Raw genomic sequence first — 14,710 nt, forward strand, 5'->3', positions numbered from 1 at the left:
CAATGCTATTTTTAAGTAATTTGAACGATTTCTTGATAAATTACCTTATCGCACGATTATCCGACGTTGATAGGAAAACAGTGACATCTATAAGGATAATGAATCACAATGCACTAAATCAGCGGGAAATGCATTTCTTTTTAAACTTATGACTATTAATACTACAGGTAGGTACGAGTATAACTGATAAGAATGAAAAACTTTGAAAAAACCAGTTGAAGGCAGCTTCAGGTACTCAGATTCCTTATACCAAGGATTTGGTTGGACTTTAAGTACTTACTTAATTTAATTAGGTGGTGCTAGTAAGCCTATAGTTGCTTACTTATGCTCAATGGCCCTGATTTAATGATTCTGGAAGAAGAATATAAACCAGAAAACCTCAGAGAAAACCATCATCTGACATTCTAATTTTCGCCTTGCCAAATTTTAATAGCATGGTAGGTATGTATTAATACGATGTACGATACAAGTAACTAATAACTCCGCATGATAGTAATAAAATTTACATTCATACACAATCCTTTAGGTCAGCCCGTAACACTTTTTTTAATTATAGCAAATGAAGTTTTTTTTTTGTTCTTGACCAACTTTATAAGGTAGATGCATGCCTTCTCCACAACTTGTTAGTGCTCGAAGTCAAAATATGTAACTAAAGTCGAAATAACGTTATCGTTATTATTGTAATGCATAACAACACTAAAAAATCAATTCAATTGAGTTACAAACAAAATCGGATTGAGCACTTCACTAATCTTCGATGACGTTTAATTCATTGCTGCCAACATTCACAAAAAAAAAATATTAACAAAATTGACAAAATTGGGCTGTCATTTTTCTATTCATCGAATCAATCATTGTTGATTTTGTAAAACATTATTTTGATAAAAGTAGTGGAAAATGTTTCGAGCTAACAATTTTGATAAATTACTTGGTAAGTTTATTGTTCTTATTACAATAATGTATTCCTTGTTGCACCAGGGACCCAAATCATTACTTATTTGTAATCAGACTACATTTCTCTAATTTGCGTTAACTTTCTATAAATCGCATCAAAGTTTATCGAATTATCCATTCTGAGTTGATTAAAACCCTTGCCTTATTCTGTTTGGTGCATTGAACTAGTTTTGGAATCCTATCGAATTTGTGGATTCATTCTGGAATAATTACTCTAAAATTATATCTTTCTCTTGTAGATAAAGCGACTAGTAATCTGCGCTTAGACCCTGATTGGCCTACGATATTGCAAATTTGTGATCTAATTAGGCAAAATGATTGCTCGTAAGTATTTGTTGTTTTGCAACATATTTACCTTAATTACAGTTCCCCATAAAAGTCCTTAGGTACAACTAAAAATCACACCCTTTCAGACCAAAATATGCAGTGGCTGCTGTTAAAAAGAAACTATACTCTCAAAACCCACATCAGGCTATGTTTGCATTACTTACACTTGAAAGCATTGTCAAAAATTGTGGTAAGTAATTTAGTTGATTTATACTTATTATACAAAATGATTAAATATTAGGGCCAGCTATATGCTGTGTAGGGACTACATTTTAATAAGATTATTGCCAAGAACTACACTAATTTTTAGCACAGACCATTACATACCTTGTTGGGATTAGGGGATGATGGGAAATGAAAGATGAATCCTAATTTTACATTTTATTTACGTGATAGACTCATGTCAGTTTTCACTGTTGAACTAGACCAAGTAGATATTGAGTATAAGTATATTTCCATGTAAATAAATGTCACTAAAATTCTGGGATATTTTATTTAAATATTTATTGGTTCCAGAGATTACCCCCCACTAATATAAACACTAATATTCCTGCCTTTCATAATGATAAGCGGACGAGTAAACAAGTTAGGCTATGTATTTAATTAATCTCCTCCAATATTGGGCCTCAAATATGTTTGTTAAAATAATAAACAGTAGCAATAACTTTGAATGAATTATTTTCTTAAAAAAATATTATGTATTTCACTTTCTGTTGAACATACCTTTCTTAAAAAAACATTCATGAATGGGGTGACTCACACCTAACTTATTTTGAATAATTAGTTTGAAATAAAAAAATTCAAACTCTTTTAGTGTCTAGCTCACTTTGCAATAAAAATACTTTTAAGTAGGTACTCCAGGAACCAGGAATCAAACCTGGGACCCACAGCGTCATTTATAGCTACCTCCTAATTCAATCTTAACTTAATTTGCCCCAATAGGCTCTGGTGTACATGATGAAGTGACTTCCAAAGTGTTCTGTGAAATGCTCCGTGATCTGGTCAAGTCGACACAACACGAAAATTTGCGCACCAAAATTCTAGAGCTCATACAAGCCTGGGCTTTTGCTTTCCGCAACTCACCCAAGTATAGAGCTGTTCAGGTAAGCATTATTTGTACCGATAACAGCACATCAACCTATACATTGCTGTATCTTATGCCTAGTTGTAGTAAGAACGATATTACAATAAAAATGTATAGTATGATGTGCTGTCAAAATAAATTATTATCCAATTAAAAAAACATCTTCATTCCAAGAAAAATGAGCAATATTTTTTCGAGAATAATTACTGTTACTTATTTTGTTTATTTACTACGAAACTACGCATATTTTTCCAATTTTCTTAAATGAAATTACAGCAACAGCAAATAACAGTATTCAGTCGCCATTTTCACAGTTCACTGAACCTCTATTATACATTCCTCAAGGTTGAAACTGTCTACCTTGTCGAGACTCGCGACGCCACCCGTGTCTATCGATTTTGTGATTTATTAATTTAATTAACATGCTGTCACTTATGATGTGACAAAGGTTGGATATCTACATGCAGGCAGTGAGTTTGGTTGACTTATAAATAGATAGGAGCCCGGTCATACAGGCACAATTACAGTTAATCAAGTGACTGAGTTGATGCTGTTTACATTGCTGTTTCGTGTCATTGGCCAACTCATTTATATTTCTGATAAACATTGTAGGTTGGGATATTACGATATAATATTATGTAGCTACAAATTATATTGATTAATATTCATATATTGTAGTCAAATACCTGCTTTGTTATGCATAAAAAAAAATGAATATCACATTTATCTATTTTCATTATTATGCTGTAGATGTTTTGTTAATTACATAATGTACATTTTTAAATTTCCCCAACAAAAGAAATTAACAGATTGCTACTATGAAAACAAATATGTAAATATAAAAACACATAGTGTTATCTACTCTATCTTTGCAATCCAACGTCACAATGATAAAATCAGCTTGGTCTGTGGATTGTGATTCATAATACCTACCTACCTCAGTGAGATTGTTTGTCTAATGTTTACAGCCAGTCTTTGTCCTTAAATTTTGTATTTTTCTATTCACTATGGTTAGTTTAATAATTGTGTAATTAAATTTTGAATGTTTCAATGATTATATTAAACATTGTATATGCTCCCAGGATACAGTGAACATACTGAAGGCTGAAGGATTCAAGTTCCCTACGTTGAAAGAGTCAGACGCAATGTTTTCTGCTGATACTGCCCCAGAATGGGCAGATGGGGAAGTCTGCCACAGGCAAGTTGTTTCTAAGTACATAAATTAGGATTTATTACTACTAATGCAAAATATCCCAACTGCTATTCGAATATTGTAATTGCTAAATCACTATTGGGTAACCTCTGTCCAGACTGCCCTCTATTTATGCACTTACTTGTATCAATGATTTTTGTGTGTAAACTAGGTACTTACTGGAAATTCCAGAATACTTACACTATAAAACAAGCAACATATTTTTTATACAGGTGTCGTGTAGCATTCTCTCTGATGGTCCGTCGCCACCACTGCCGTGCTTGTGGTCAAGTGTTCTGTCAGCAGTGCAGCTCCAAAACTTCCACCTTGCCCAAGTTTGGTATTGAGAAAGAGGTAATGATGAATATGGTTTCTTTTTAAGAAAACTTGCAAATGGTTCAATGACTTCATAATTAAATTAAAACTTACATCACTTGCTACTCTATTCAACTAATTACTACGTAAACTGTATTACTCATAAAGCCAAAATGTTAATTTTGCATGTATTTGTAAATTTTTAATTCTGAATAAAGAACTACAGTAGTTTTAATTTAATGTGTCTTAGATGTAAAAGTATAGAATTAGCAGAGATTGGGTCTTGAATGTTGAGTTCTATTCGTAGGTACGAGTTTGCGATGCTTGCTTCGATAAAGTGAGCCGGCCTCCATCTTCTACTGCAAAGCTTGAAATTGTTGACACATCCAATGACTATGGACCTACTCAACCTCAGGTTAGTTTCTTTTATTTACTTACATTCAGGATACCTGCCCTAATAATTTAAATCTTTTGTTAAGCAGATGTATGAATAGATCTTCCCAAGACTTGAGGGCATTGTTACTTTAAAAAATAAATGCAAAGAATTTATGCTATAGATTACTTTTCTTTGTTAAGTTGACCTCAAAATGGTTATCACAAAAATCAAGTGTCTAACAGGTTAGAGATAACACAACTGGAATAATGCAAAAGAAAAACACTTTTTACTTGAAAATTTGTTTATTACACTAATACTTATTATCTACATCACTGTCCATCATATGAGTCTCCTGGCATTTCACCTCCGGGCACTAACATAGCAATGTTGTTTCCATTCAACAATATTTGGTCGAGTTTAGTGATTTTCCTTCCCTCCGGCGTTGACTCATATTCTGTGACGTCATCCAACAACATATTCACAAAATCGTCGAATCCTTGCAACGTGCCTACCATTTCTTTGTCGTTTTTCATGATGATGTGAATCCGAGAGCCTATGCACTTGTCGACAAGCTCCAATGGCAATAATGTGTTCGGGTTAGGAAGTGCGGCTTGTGTCATTTTGTATGGAACAATTTTCTAAGTTGTTTCTATATTACTAGGTACATTAAAATTAAGTTTCCTTAAAAATTATTGCGGTTTTTGCGATTACAATTTACGCCGCTTCGCTTCACCTCGCGTCTATTCGGGCTGTCAACACTGTCACTGTCAACACTCACACTGTCAATGTCAAGTCCATTGTCAACATATTTTGGTTTGACACATGGTCCTTCCGTTCAGAAACGCATATTCGGCGAAAATGCGTTGGGCCGCGCTACGTTTTTGAGAACAAAAAAAGTTGAAACGTCAAAGCCCGTGTCTTGTGTTGTTTGCCGTGTTTTGTCATTTCAAAAAATAACGACGCGATTGGAGTTGATCAATTTTATCTCGTTTGTTTTACAACATACTGAAACTATTCGTGCATTTTTACTAAATCATCATGGCGAAAAGCTACGTGACTAACTTTCGCGGTGAAAGTTTCTACACTCCTAATGAAAAAATTCAGATCAAGGAAGAGTACACCACTCCGATAGAAGAAGATTTTGGAAGCCACAATTTGATGGAGCAGTCTTTTGAAAATCCGTATGGATCAATGAGGAAATCTCTCTCTATGAACGATATTGCTGCGCTTAGAGAAGATATGCTAAAGATGGAACTTCACGACGGTGACGATATATACGAAAGATATAGAAGACCTACTGGTGCACCACATGAACTGTCTCGAACTAAGTTTGTATCTATGGCTGAAGCTATTTATCATTACCAGAGAGATACTCCAGGACGATTTCACTCCAAGAAGCCACAGATATTCAAATCACAGTGCTCTTCAAGTCGACCCAATTTAACCATACCGCAGTCTCCCATGTTGCGCTGTAAGACCCGTGCTCGCCCTCTCCATATTATGTCACAGAAAGAGAGGGAAGAAATGGAACTTGAAGAACTAAAGAAGTTTAAAATCAAAGCTCAACCTATTCCCAAATCTGTGATTGAAGGAACGATACATCTGCCTGAGGTACCAAGAAAACCTATAACTGTTCCTGAGCCGTTCAAGTTAACAGAACTGAATAAAAAGGTAGTCCAGTCTCCCGATCATTCTCAAAAGTTTAAAGCTCGCCCTGCACCGAAACATATCTTGGAAAAGCCTCAAATTCCTGTGAAACCACCTGTCCAAGTGACTAAACCAGTTAGTCCTAAGTTCCATTATAAAAGAGGTAACTCTTCTGATCACCTGAAGGCTGAAACAAGGTCGAACATCCAAACAACAAGCTCATCAGCAAAACCTGCTGAAAAACATCAGCGCCACGGTCCTCTGAAACCTGAACCTTTCTCATTTGAGAAAAGAAACGAAGAAATTAAGCGCCGAAAAGAAGAATGGATTAAACAACAAATTGAAGAAGAGAAAAAGCAAGCTTCTCTGTTCAAAGCTCAGCCTTTGCCTGGCGGAGTGAGAAAGCAAATGCATAAAACAACCGCAAAATGCAGTTCATCAACAGCATCATCTGAGAACAAAGAAAATCAAGTTAAATTTGAAGCTCGTCCACCTGTAGTTTTGTACAAAGAACCCTTCAAGCCAGTTCTCCAGTCATTACACATTCTTAAGGCTAAACCATTTGATTTGACGACACAGAAACGAGCTGCAGAGCGGGAAAAGTTTGACAAATTGTTGAAAGAGAAGGAAGAAGAGCAGGAAAGAATGAGATTGCAGCGGGAAAAGGAACACCAGGAAGCCGAAGAGAAAATCAAGGCTGAAATGAGGGCCAAACTAGTTCATCACGCTAAACCAGTGCCAGCTTTGACACCCTTTGTTCCAGAAAGATCTGTTGCCCCTCTAACTGTTCCTGAAACCCCTAAATTTGTTAGGAGATTGAGACAAAACTAAACTTATGTACCAAATTATAAATATGAAATCTTTCCTAAGTCCAGGGTATTTGACTATTTACGTACATCTATCACCCACGTTTACATCTAGGGTATTTTTATTATTGGCTTTCCTTGGGAACTGTACTTTTAATTTCTCTAGGATCAAAAACTTATATCCTTTACATTAATCTATATACAGTGTGAGTCACGTTAAAGTGTACATATGAAAATAGATGAAATTAGACCTATTTTTATCGACAAAAAAGAGGTCTAAAAATTTTTGAGATTTTTTTTTAATTTTTTATAGAATTTTTTTTCTTCCAATTACTTATTGTAAAGAAAACGTAATAACTTTTAAACTAAGCGATATATCCTGATAAAATAAAAACATTAATAATGCTAAATAACAGGCAATACTAAAAAAATACATAAAATACACAAAAAATGCCAACAAATAATAAAAAATGACACTTTTTGAAAAAAATCTGCTTAAAAATTCGTGTTTTTTTGGTTATTTGATAAATTTCTCCAAAAAATGCCCCTATAACAGGTGGTTTTTATTGTTTTGTATTATTCTCTATCGTATTACCTTTGTAAAACCAAAAATTGCATGTCTCTATCCCTATCACAACATTTGCTATGATAGTTTGAACAAAGGCCTACCACAACATTATTCTCCTCTACAGGTAGGGACAGTTTTAATTTTAACTAAAATGCTTATTTTACTTCGAAATCTTTTGTTTTTACTTGAAATCTGACTTGTCTTTATCAAAATTACAAATCTAGAGCCATTTTCAGTTTCGTTGTTAACGAAGCGTTGAATGGCGCGCCCGGAGAGGCTTAGTTCAAACGATCATAGCAAATGTTGTGATAGGGATAGAGACATGCGATTTTTGGTTTTACAAAGGTAATACGATAGAGAATAATTCAAAGTAATAAAAACTACCTTTTATAGGGGCATTTTTTGGAGAAATTTGTCAAATAACCAAAAAAACACGAATTTTTAAGCAGATTTTTTTTCAAAAAGTATCATTTTTTATTATTTGTTGGCATTTTCTGAGTATTTTATGTATTTTTTAGTATCGTCTGTTATTTAGCATTATTACTGTTTTTGTTTTATCAGGATATACCTCTTAGTTTAAAAGTTATTACGTTTTCTTTACAATAAGTACTTGAAAGAAAAAAAATTCTCTAAAAAATTTAAAAAAAATCTCAAAAAATTTTTGACCACTTTTTTGTCGATAAAAATAGGTATAGTTTCATCCATTTTCATATGTACACTTTAACGTGACTCACACTGTATATAAAAATGAAACCCGTTTCGCGTTGTCACGGCATCACGTGTGAACGGCTGAACCGATTTCGATAATTCTTTTTTTTTAATGTTTGTGGAAGTCCAAGGATGGTTCTTACGGAAAAAAATATTAAGAAAATCTCTACGCTAAGGCGGTACGAAGTTCGCCGGGTCAGCTAGTACTTTATAATAATACTTTTGTAGAGTTACAGTAAATGTATTTGATGGGGCAACATTTCACAACCTTATTTGTGTTGATAACAATAAATTTCAAATACCCTTTAGGTAGAGTTAGGTAATAGTTATTAACATTATGTACTGACATTTATTTTGCTATGTAGTTTTAATTATGTTTGACTATAATTAATTAGGATTTCAATTTGTTACTATTATTATGTATCTCATAGATTTTTAGTACTTATAAATAAAAATGCGCTCTGCAAATTAATGTTGTCTTATTTACCGTGTGGTATATCTTGATAATTTTTTATATTAAAGTTAACTTATGGTCCAATATACTTTAGTTTTGGGTAATCATGTGACCCTAATAAGGTATTAAACTAAAATTATAAATTCAAACTTAGATTAAATTATTTGGCGAAAGTAATGACTCAAGAATAGATTCACGCTTGTAAATGGTGAAATACACTGGTCATCACAAAAATCGGCCCACCTACGTTTTACACAAAAACTCGTTTCTACTGACACAATCATGGTGCCCCAACAATATTGGTGTTATTTGAAAGCCCAATAAATATCCTTAAAGAAAAACACATTTAATTTCTTAATAAACGATTAACATAAACGCGATATACAATAAATGTGACTTGAAAAAAGACCTCACTTTGGGCTCACCTCTGGGATCAATTAGACCAATTTTTATGGTTATAAAACCAAATAATGATCTCACGTGTCCTCTTTTCGGATGATGGATAGCGATTAATCCCAACTTAACAGTTTTATAGCCATAAAAATGGCTCAAGCGTAACTACCTATTTTTTTAAGAAGTGGCTCTGGATTCTTCTACAGACACATTTTTCCGGTAAAAACCTTACCTTTAATGAAATGAAGTTTAGAACAAGGCTTTTAAATTGTGGCAATATTGGTAGGAAGTGGGGATGCATACGTTTGAAAGTGCTTGTCGCGGGAGGGTCGATTTTTGTGATGACCAGTGTATTTCACCATTTACAAATCTATTCTTGAGTCTGAGGTGGTTTAGGCGTGTTGATTTTGACTATTTACTTATTAATTTTATAAAATAATACATTATGTTGATAGTGAAATCTGAACCTAATCTAAATCTGTTGTCTGAACAGCTGGTATTTTGTTTTTTCTACTAAGTTCTTGGATGTTGAAGTATTCTGGTGTACCAATTTTTTTTCTTTAGTCTTTTTAACTAAATGATTTCAGATATTAAAACTCATTATAACACCTTCAGAGTTCAAGTTACATTATGACAAATTTTTCTTTTCTATATTATTTTAGAAGCGTCCCCCCGGTGGGAAGACTGCCGAAGAATTGCAAGAGGAGGAAGAATTGCAGCTGGCTCTGGCCCTCAGCCAGTCCGAAGCAGAACAGAAAGAGAAAGAGCGGAAGTCTCGCTCGCACATCGCGCCTGAAACTACTCTTCATCCTACACGTAAGTTTATTTGTATTTCGCTGATTTTGATTAATGAAATTATTGTGTCTTTGATTAAAATTACGATACGTTCGAAAAGCTGTTTTTGCAATAGTTGCCATTGAATTAACCACTGAACAGTGAACATACTTACGTCTAACTGGACTACACATCAGGGTAGCCTTTAGAACTTCAAAAGGTTAATGGAATATTTGCTTTTTTACTTCACTCGAAAGTAGTCAGTGTAGATGTGGATCCACGCCTAGACATAGCCCTGTCTTCATGCGACCAGTTTCTGCAACCGACTATTCACAAGTCGTCACTCCTAGCTGGTGCGCGTCCTATTCTACACTTTTCCAGTCTTCTCATACATTAACAACTAAGGAGGCGTCCATTAATAAATGTATCTTTCTTTCTTTCATTAATTACGTGAGACAATTTTGGCAATTTTTCAACCCCCCCGCCCCCCTTGGTGAGATTTTTCTAGACCCCCTCCCCACAATCTCACATATTTGCTATGTAAATGCGTAATTCAATTAGGATTTAATATTAAAAAAAACTGTTTCTTCTAATTTATTTATTGTGTAGACGGTTTAGAATAAAAAACATTGAATAATTTATCATTATCATCTTAAAATATATATTTTTTTATAAATAACAGTCATCTCGCAATTTGAAATTACGTGACATTTATCGAGACTCCTCCTCTCCCCTACGTAAGATTTAGTGAGGTTTTTCTTGACTAAACGTCTCACGCTAAGATGATTAATGTAAAATATTTTTCTCCACAGTGTCCCCAACTCCTTCGTCTGTCAGCGCTTCGCCCGAGCACAGCACGCAAGGCAACTCGGAACTGTCCCGGTACCTAGACCGGAACTACTGGGAGCAGCGCTTGTCCCGGGACACGGCTGCCGCCGCGCCCACCGCTCCGGCCCAGGCTAGCGCGTCCCACGTATCACATGATCCTGTTGATGTGAGTAACTGATAACTTCTGTATAAGCCAAGATAACTAAGCGTTTCGATGACTCTTTTATAATGCGAACAGCTAGGGACTGGAATTCGTTGCCTGCTGCTGTCTTTCCCGAAAACTATAATCCGGGCCTTTTCAAGGCGAGAGTGAATAGGCACTTACAGGGCAGATATCCATCCTAGACTGCATCCCACTTAACATCAGGTGCGATTGTGGTCAAATACCTGCCTTGCTTTGCATAAAAAAAAATAAGGCAAAGTTTGTCCCGACGGAAATTGTTTCTAATTAATCTTAATTAAGGGTCAGCGCTGCTTCGACCGGTTGAAAGTCAGTGCTGTGCTATTAGAGGGTTAGATCCATATTCAGAAAGAAGGCCACAAAAGCAATCGCTTAGACATCAAAATATGCGAGAGAAAGCTAGTTCAATCTTCATTGACCTCGACCTGTAAAACCTAGCATAATGTAATCCATTTCTATTTAATCGCATATGAGATACGTTAATTCTGTTTTATTATCTTTCACAGGAATTTGTGAAACCAACCACAAGTAAAGCCCAAGAAGATGACGCCGAAGATAAAGAAATTGACGAATTTGTGGAAACACTCAAGTCTCAGGTTGAGATATTTGTCAACAGAATGAAAAGCAACTCTTCCAGGTAAAACATTGGCTTTTCACTGTCCCTTGATTGTCGTAGAGTCGTAGATACTAATTTACAGGTTGCTATTCTAATATTTTTATGAGCTTACTATGAGTAGGTAAGTTTGGTATCTGCAGATGTAGTTGCCTTATTTAGACAAAGACAATGCTTTTTTATTAAAAGTTTGTAAAATTTAATCTTATTTTACTAAATATTCAAAATGTTTGTATTCCAGGGGAAGATCTATAGCCAACGACACATCAGTGCAAACTCTGTTTATGAACATCACGGCTATGCACTCTCGCCTGCTGAGGTACATACAGCAACAAGATGACAAACGCGTGTATTTGGAGAGCTTACAGGTATGTTATTTAAATTAATAGTTATAATTACCATGGCACTGCTACTGCCCAATACGTGTCATAACGTTGTCCTCTACAAGCAATATCATATTATTATGTTGGTACTTTCAAAGACACTTTTAAAGAAACATTGACGCTCATAAAAAGTTTCTATAATTGCGTTCACCATTTGACGCCACTGGCGAACGCCAGGAGCTAATTAGATAGCGTGGCACCAACCTTTCAATTTCAAATAGGATACCGCTTCAGCACTTAGGGGGCGTCCATAAATTACGTGAGGCTTTTAGGGGGGGGAGGGGGTCAACGAAATCCTCACTAAATCTCACGTGGGGGAGAGGGGGGGTCTCGGAAAATATCACGTAATTTTTCCCGCAAGAAATAGAGTCAAATTGCCAGAAAACTGGGTTATTGAAGTAATAAAAATGATTTTTTTTATGATGATAATGACAATTTATTCCAAACCGTCTAATCAAATTAAACTAAAAATGCCTCCATCTGCATTTGTGAACACTAAAGATGCAGAATAAATGTGGAAATTAAGAAAATTCGAAATTAAAAAAAAAAACGTCATCGGCATCGCTATTGCGTAATAAATTGGCCAAGTGCGTGTCGTCCCACGCGCAGTGTAGGGTTTCGTAGTTGTCTGTCGTTACCACAATATATTTCAGAAGCAAGCAATTACTTCATCAAAAGTCACTATAGTTTCCAAGCGAAACCTCGGACAGACAGACAGACATATCGAAACTATAAGGGTTCCTTGTCAGGACTACGGAACCCTAAAAAATGACATTACCTAAGTATGAAAATATTATTATTCGTAGTTAAAGTAACCAGTCAAATTTTACAGATGTCAAATAGCAAGTGGTTAAATAACAGAAAAAAATGTTTTTTTAACAATGTTTAACTTGACTTTTAGTACATTTTTTAACTATTAGTTTACATTTTTCATTAATATTTAACCATTAGTAGCAAAATTTAACAATTACTTATTTTAACTATGAATAAAATAACTGGTCTTAGGTTAAGGCTTGGTATTTCTTCTAAAGTAGGTATTTCGCGCTGTCAAAATCTGCGCGCGCAATTCTTCGCCGAAAACAGCGCGTCAAAGAGCTCCCGCCACAATTTCCAGCTACACAGTATAGAAATACGCAGTTGGTTAGGTTAGGTTGACTTCCTTCCTTTCAAGCGTCACACTCACAACACTTTCTAATAGAAATCATATCCAAGTGATACAAATTAAAACACCTTTCAGACTTTTTGGGAATATATTCTAGAATCGAATAAATATAAAATATAACTGCAGAAGTAAACACTGATCAAAGTGGCCGTGGCGTCGCCCGACCTTCTGGAAGTTCTGCGCCGGCTTAAAGAATTTCAAGATTACGTCACCCGACCTATCGGTAGGCCCTTGGGAGCTTGAGCGATTGGATTTTTTTTATGATAAATTACTCTTAGTAGCGATTATTTAGAGCTTGGATAATAAATTTAATTATAGTTGTTGCAATTCACGAAGCTTTGCATGTGGTTAATAACATTAATCAGTATAGGTACGCATTAGAGATGAAACGGATATCCGGTAACTATCCGGTAGGCCGGATATCCGGCCTAAATTTACTATCCGGCCGGATACCGGATAGTAACTCACTATCCGGCCGGATACCGGATATTAAAAAACTACGACAATTTCCTATTAATAAAATGAAATACATTAATCTTTGAGGTAAATATCAATAAAATGTGTTACAATAATGACGGCTTTTATTTAAAGTCCAAAAAGTTACAAAAAAGCCATATTAAGGCCTTTCAAAACTAATTTCTTTTTCTGGGCTATTCACTCTAATGACAAATACATAAATAGTAAATATCTGTTAATGTCGATATATTGCCAAATAAAATAGGCGATCTTTTTTTCACTGATGGTCTGATGACATGATGCAACTAATTAAATTTTCGCTATTCAATCACACACTCACGATTGCAACCGAAATTGAATTGATCTGCCCCCTAGACAAGTGGCAAAATCTGACATTCTATTCGGACGGATTTGATTTTCGAAAAGTGTGACTAATCTAGTCTATTAATAGACCCACTGATCGAGTTCGAAGCACCTGTGCGGCGCTTAATCGTCACGACATGCAACGAGACAATGGGCCAACTATCCGGCCGCCGGATATCCGGCTATCCGGCCTAGCAGCTGGCCGGATATCCGGTATCCGGTATCCGGCCACACAACTATCCGTTTCATCTCTAGTACGCATCAATTTTGTTCAGTCTCTTTGTTTATTAATAAATAAAAATATCATACTAAAATTGCAGAAACATATTTGTTTGTATTGGTCTGGGTGTTTTCTTTCTATAATATGTATGACGTATGTACGGGGTTCTGTACCTATCGAAAATTGCTATAAGCATCACACGCGGTTACCTGCGTACCTCTGTGCACTCATGGAAGTTTAAGCAGAGGTCCCTAGAGTTTGACTTTGAGCTTTGTTTATAGTCATTACGAAGCAGACTGATGGGAAACTGCACTGTCTTGAATTCGAAAGGCCCGAATGTAGGCTATCTCTCTTTCAAACCCTCCCTCTCAGACAGACGCGTCCGTGAGCGCTCACATGCCTATCTCGCTCACTCCTAAGCGATTCCCTATCTTCTTATTCTTAATTATGTGTTTTCCTTAATTAATATGTGTCCTCTTTATTATTTTCATGTAAAAAGTAGTACATAGGTTTCGTCTTTCCCTATATATTACAATTTAACTTAGTCCTTAATAAATTACATCTTCTATAAAGAATTATTCATCATTTACCATCTTTCCTTTGTAACTTACATAAACTGTTATTATTTCCATAAATAATATATCAAGCTATTTAATATTATTACAGAGACCATCAAATACATGTTAAAACCTTAAATATCCAATAATTAACATACAAAACATACACATTTACAGTTTACACCGTTGCGGTGTACGCATTCGTTCGCGCCACTATTTCGCCGATTTCCTCCTTCTCGGCGAGTCGTCCCCAACACCTCCAATGATTTAAAAAATGACTGACTGGTAGTGGCCTGCATCCAGCGCCTTCCAGCTACTTTTATGAGGACGTCACTCCTTATTATCGAAT

The 14,710-nt window shown here is 35.3% G+C and overlaps 3 protein-coding genes across 3 annotated transcripts; 2 read left to right on the forward strand and 1 right to left on the reverse strand.

The window, feature by feature from the left end:
* The first annotated feature begins 800 nt into the window (after nt 1-800).
* On the forward strand, nt 801-11,628 carry Hrs (Hepatocyte growth factor regulated tyrosine kinase substrate). Its single transcript, XM_028313023.1, has 11 exons — nt 801-931; nt 1,194-1,278; nt 1,368-1,471; nt 2,224-2,384; nt 3,448-3,563; nt 3,791-3,911; nt 4,180-4,287; nt 9,487-9,640; nt 10,411-10,592; nt 11,114-11,244; nt 11,462-11,628. The coding sequence occupies exons 1-11, from the start codon at nt 898-900 to the stop codon at nt 11,604-11,606; spliced, it is 1,341 nt and encodes a 446-aa protein (XP_028168824.1). The 5' UTR covers nt 801-897; the 3' UTR covers nt 11,607-11,628.
* Nucleotides 4,532-5,016, reverse strand: LOC114358873 (U6 snRNA-associated Sm-like protein LSm5). Its single transcript, XM_028313024.1, has one exon. The coding sequence runs from the start codon at nt 4,866-4,868 to the stop codon at nt 4,578-4,580; it is 291 nt and encodes a 96-aa protein (XP_028168825.1). The 5' UTR covers nt 4,869-5,016; the 3' UTR covers nt 4,532-4,577.
* Nucleotides 5,146-8,436, forward strand: LOC114358871 (targeting protein for Xklp2). Its single transcript, XM_028313022.1, has 2 exons — nt 5,146-6,896; nt 8,190-8,436. The coding sequence occupies exon 1, from the start codon at nt 5,287-5,289 to the stop codon at nt 6,724-6,726; it is 1,440 nt and encodes a 479-aa protein (XP_028168823.1). The 5' UTR covers nt 5,146-5,286; the 3' UTR covers nt 6,727-6,896; nt 8,190-8,436.
* Nucleotides 11,629-14,710: the final 3,082 nt, after the last annotated feature.

The sequence above is a fragment of the Ostrinia furnacalis genome, unplaced genomic scaffold (assembly GCF_004193835.3).
Source record: "Ostrinia furnacalis isolate ACB-3 unplaced genomic scaffold, ASM419383v2 OfSCF4125, whole genome shotgun sequence".
Classification (NCBI taxonomy): Eukaryota; Metazoa; Arthropoda; class Insecta; order Lepidoptera; family Crambidae; genus Ostrinia; species Ostrinia furnacalis.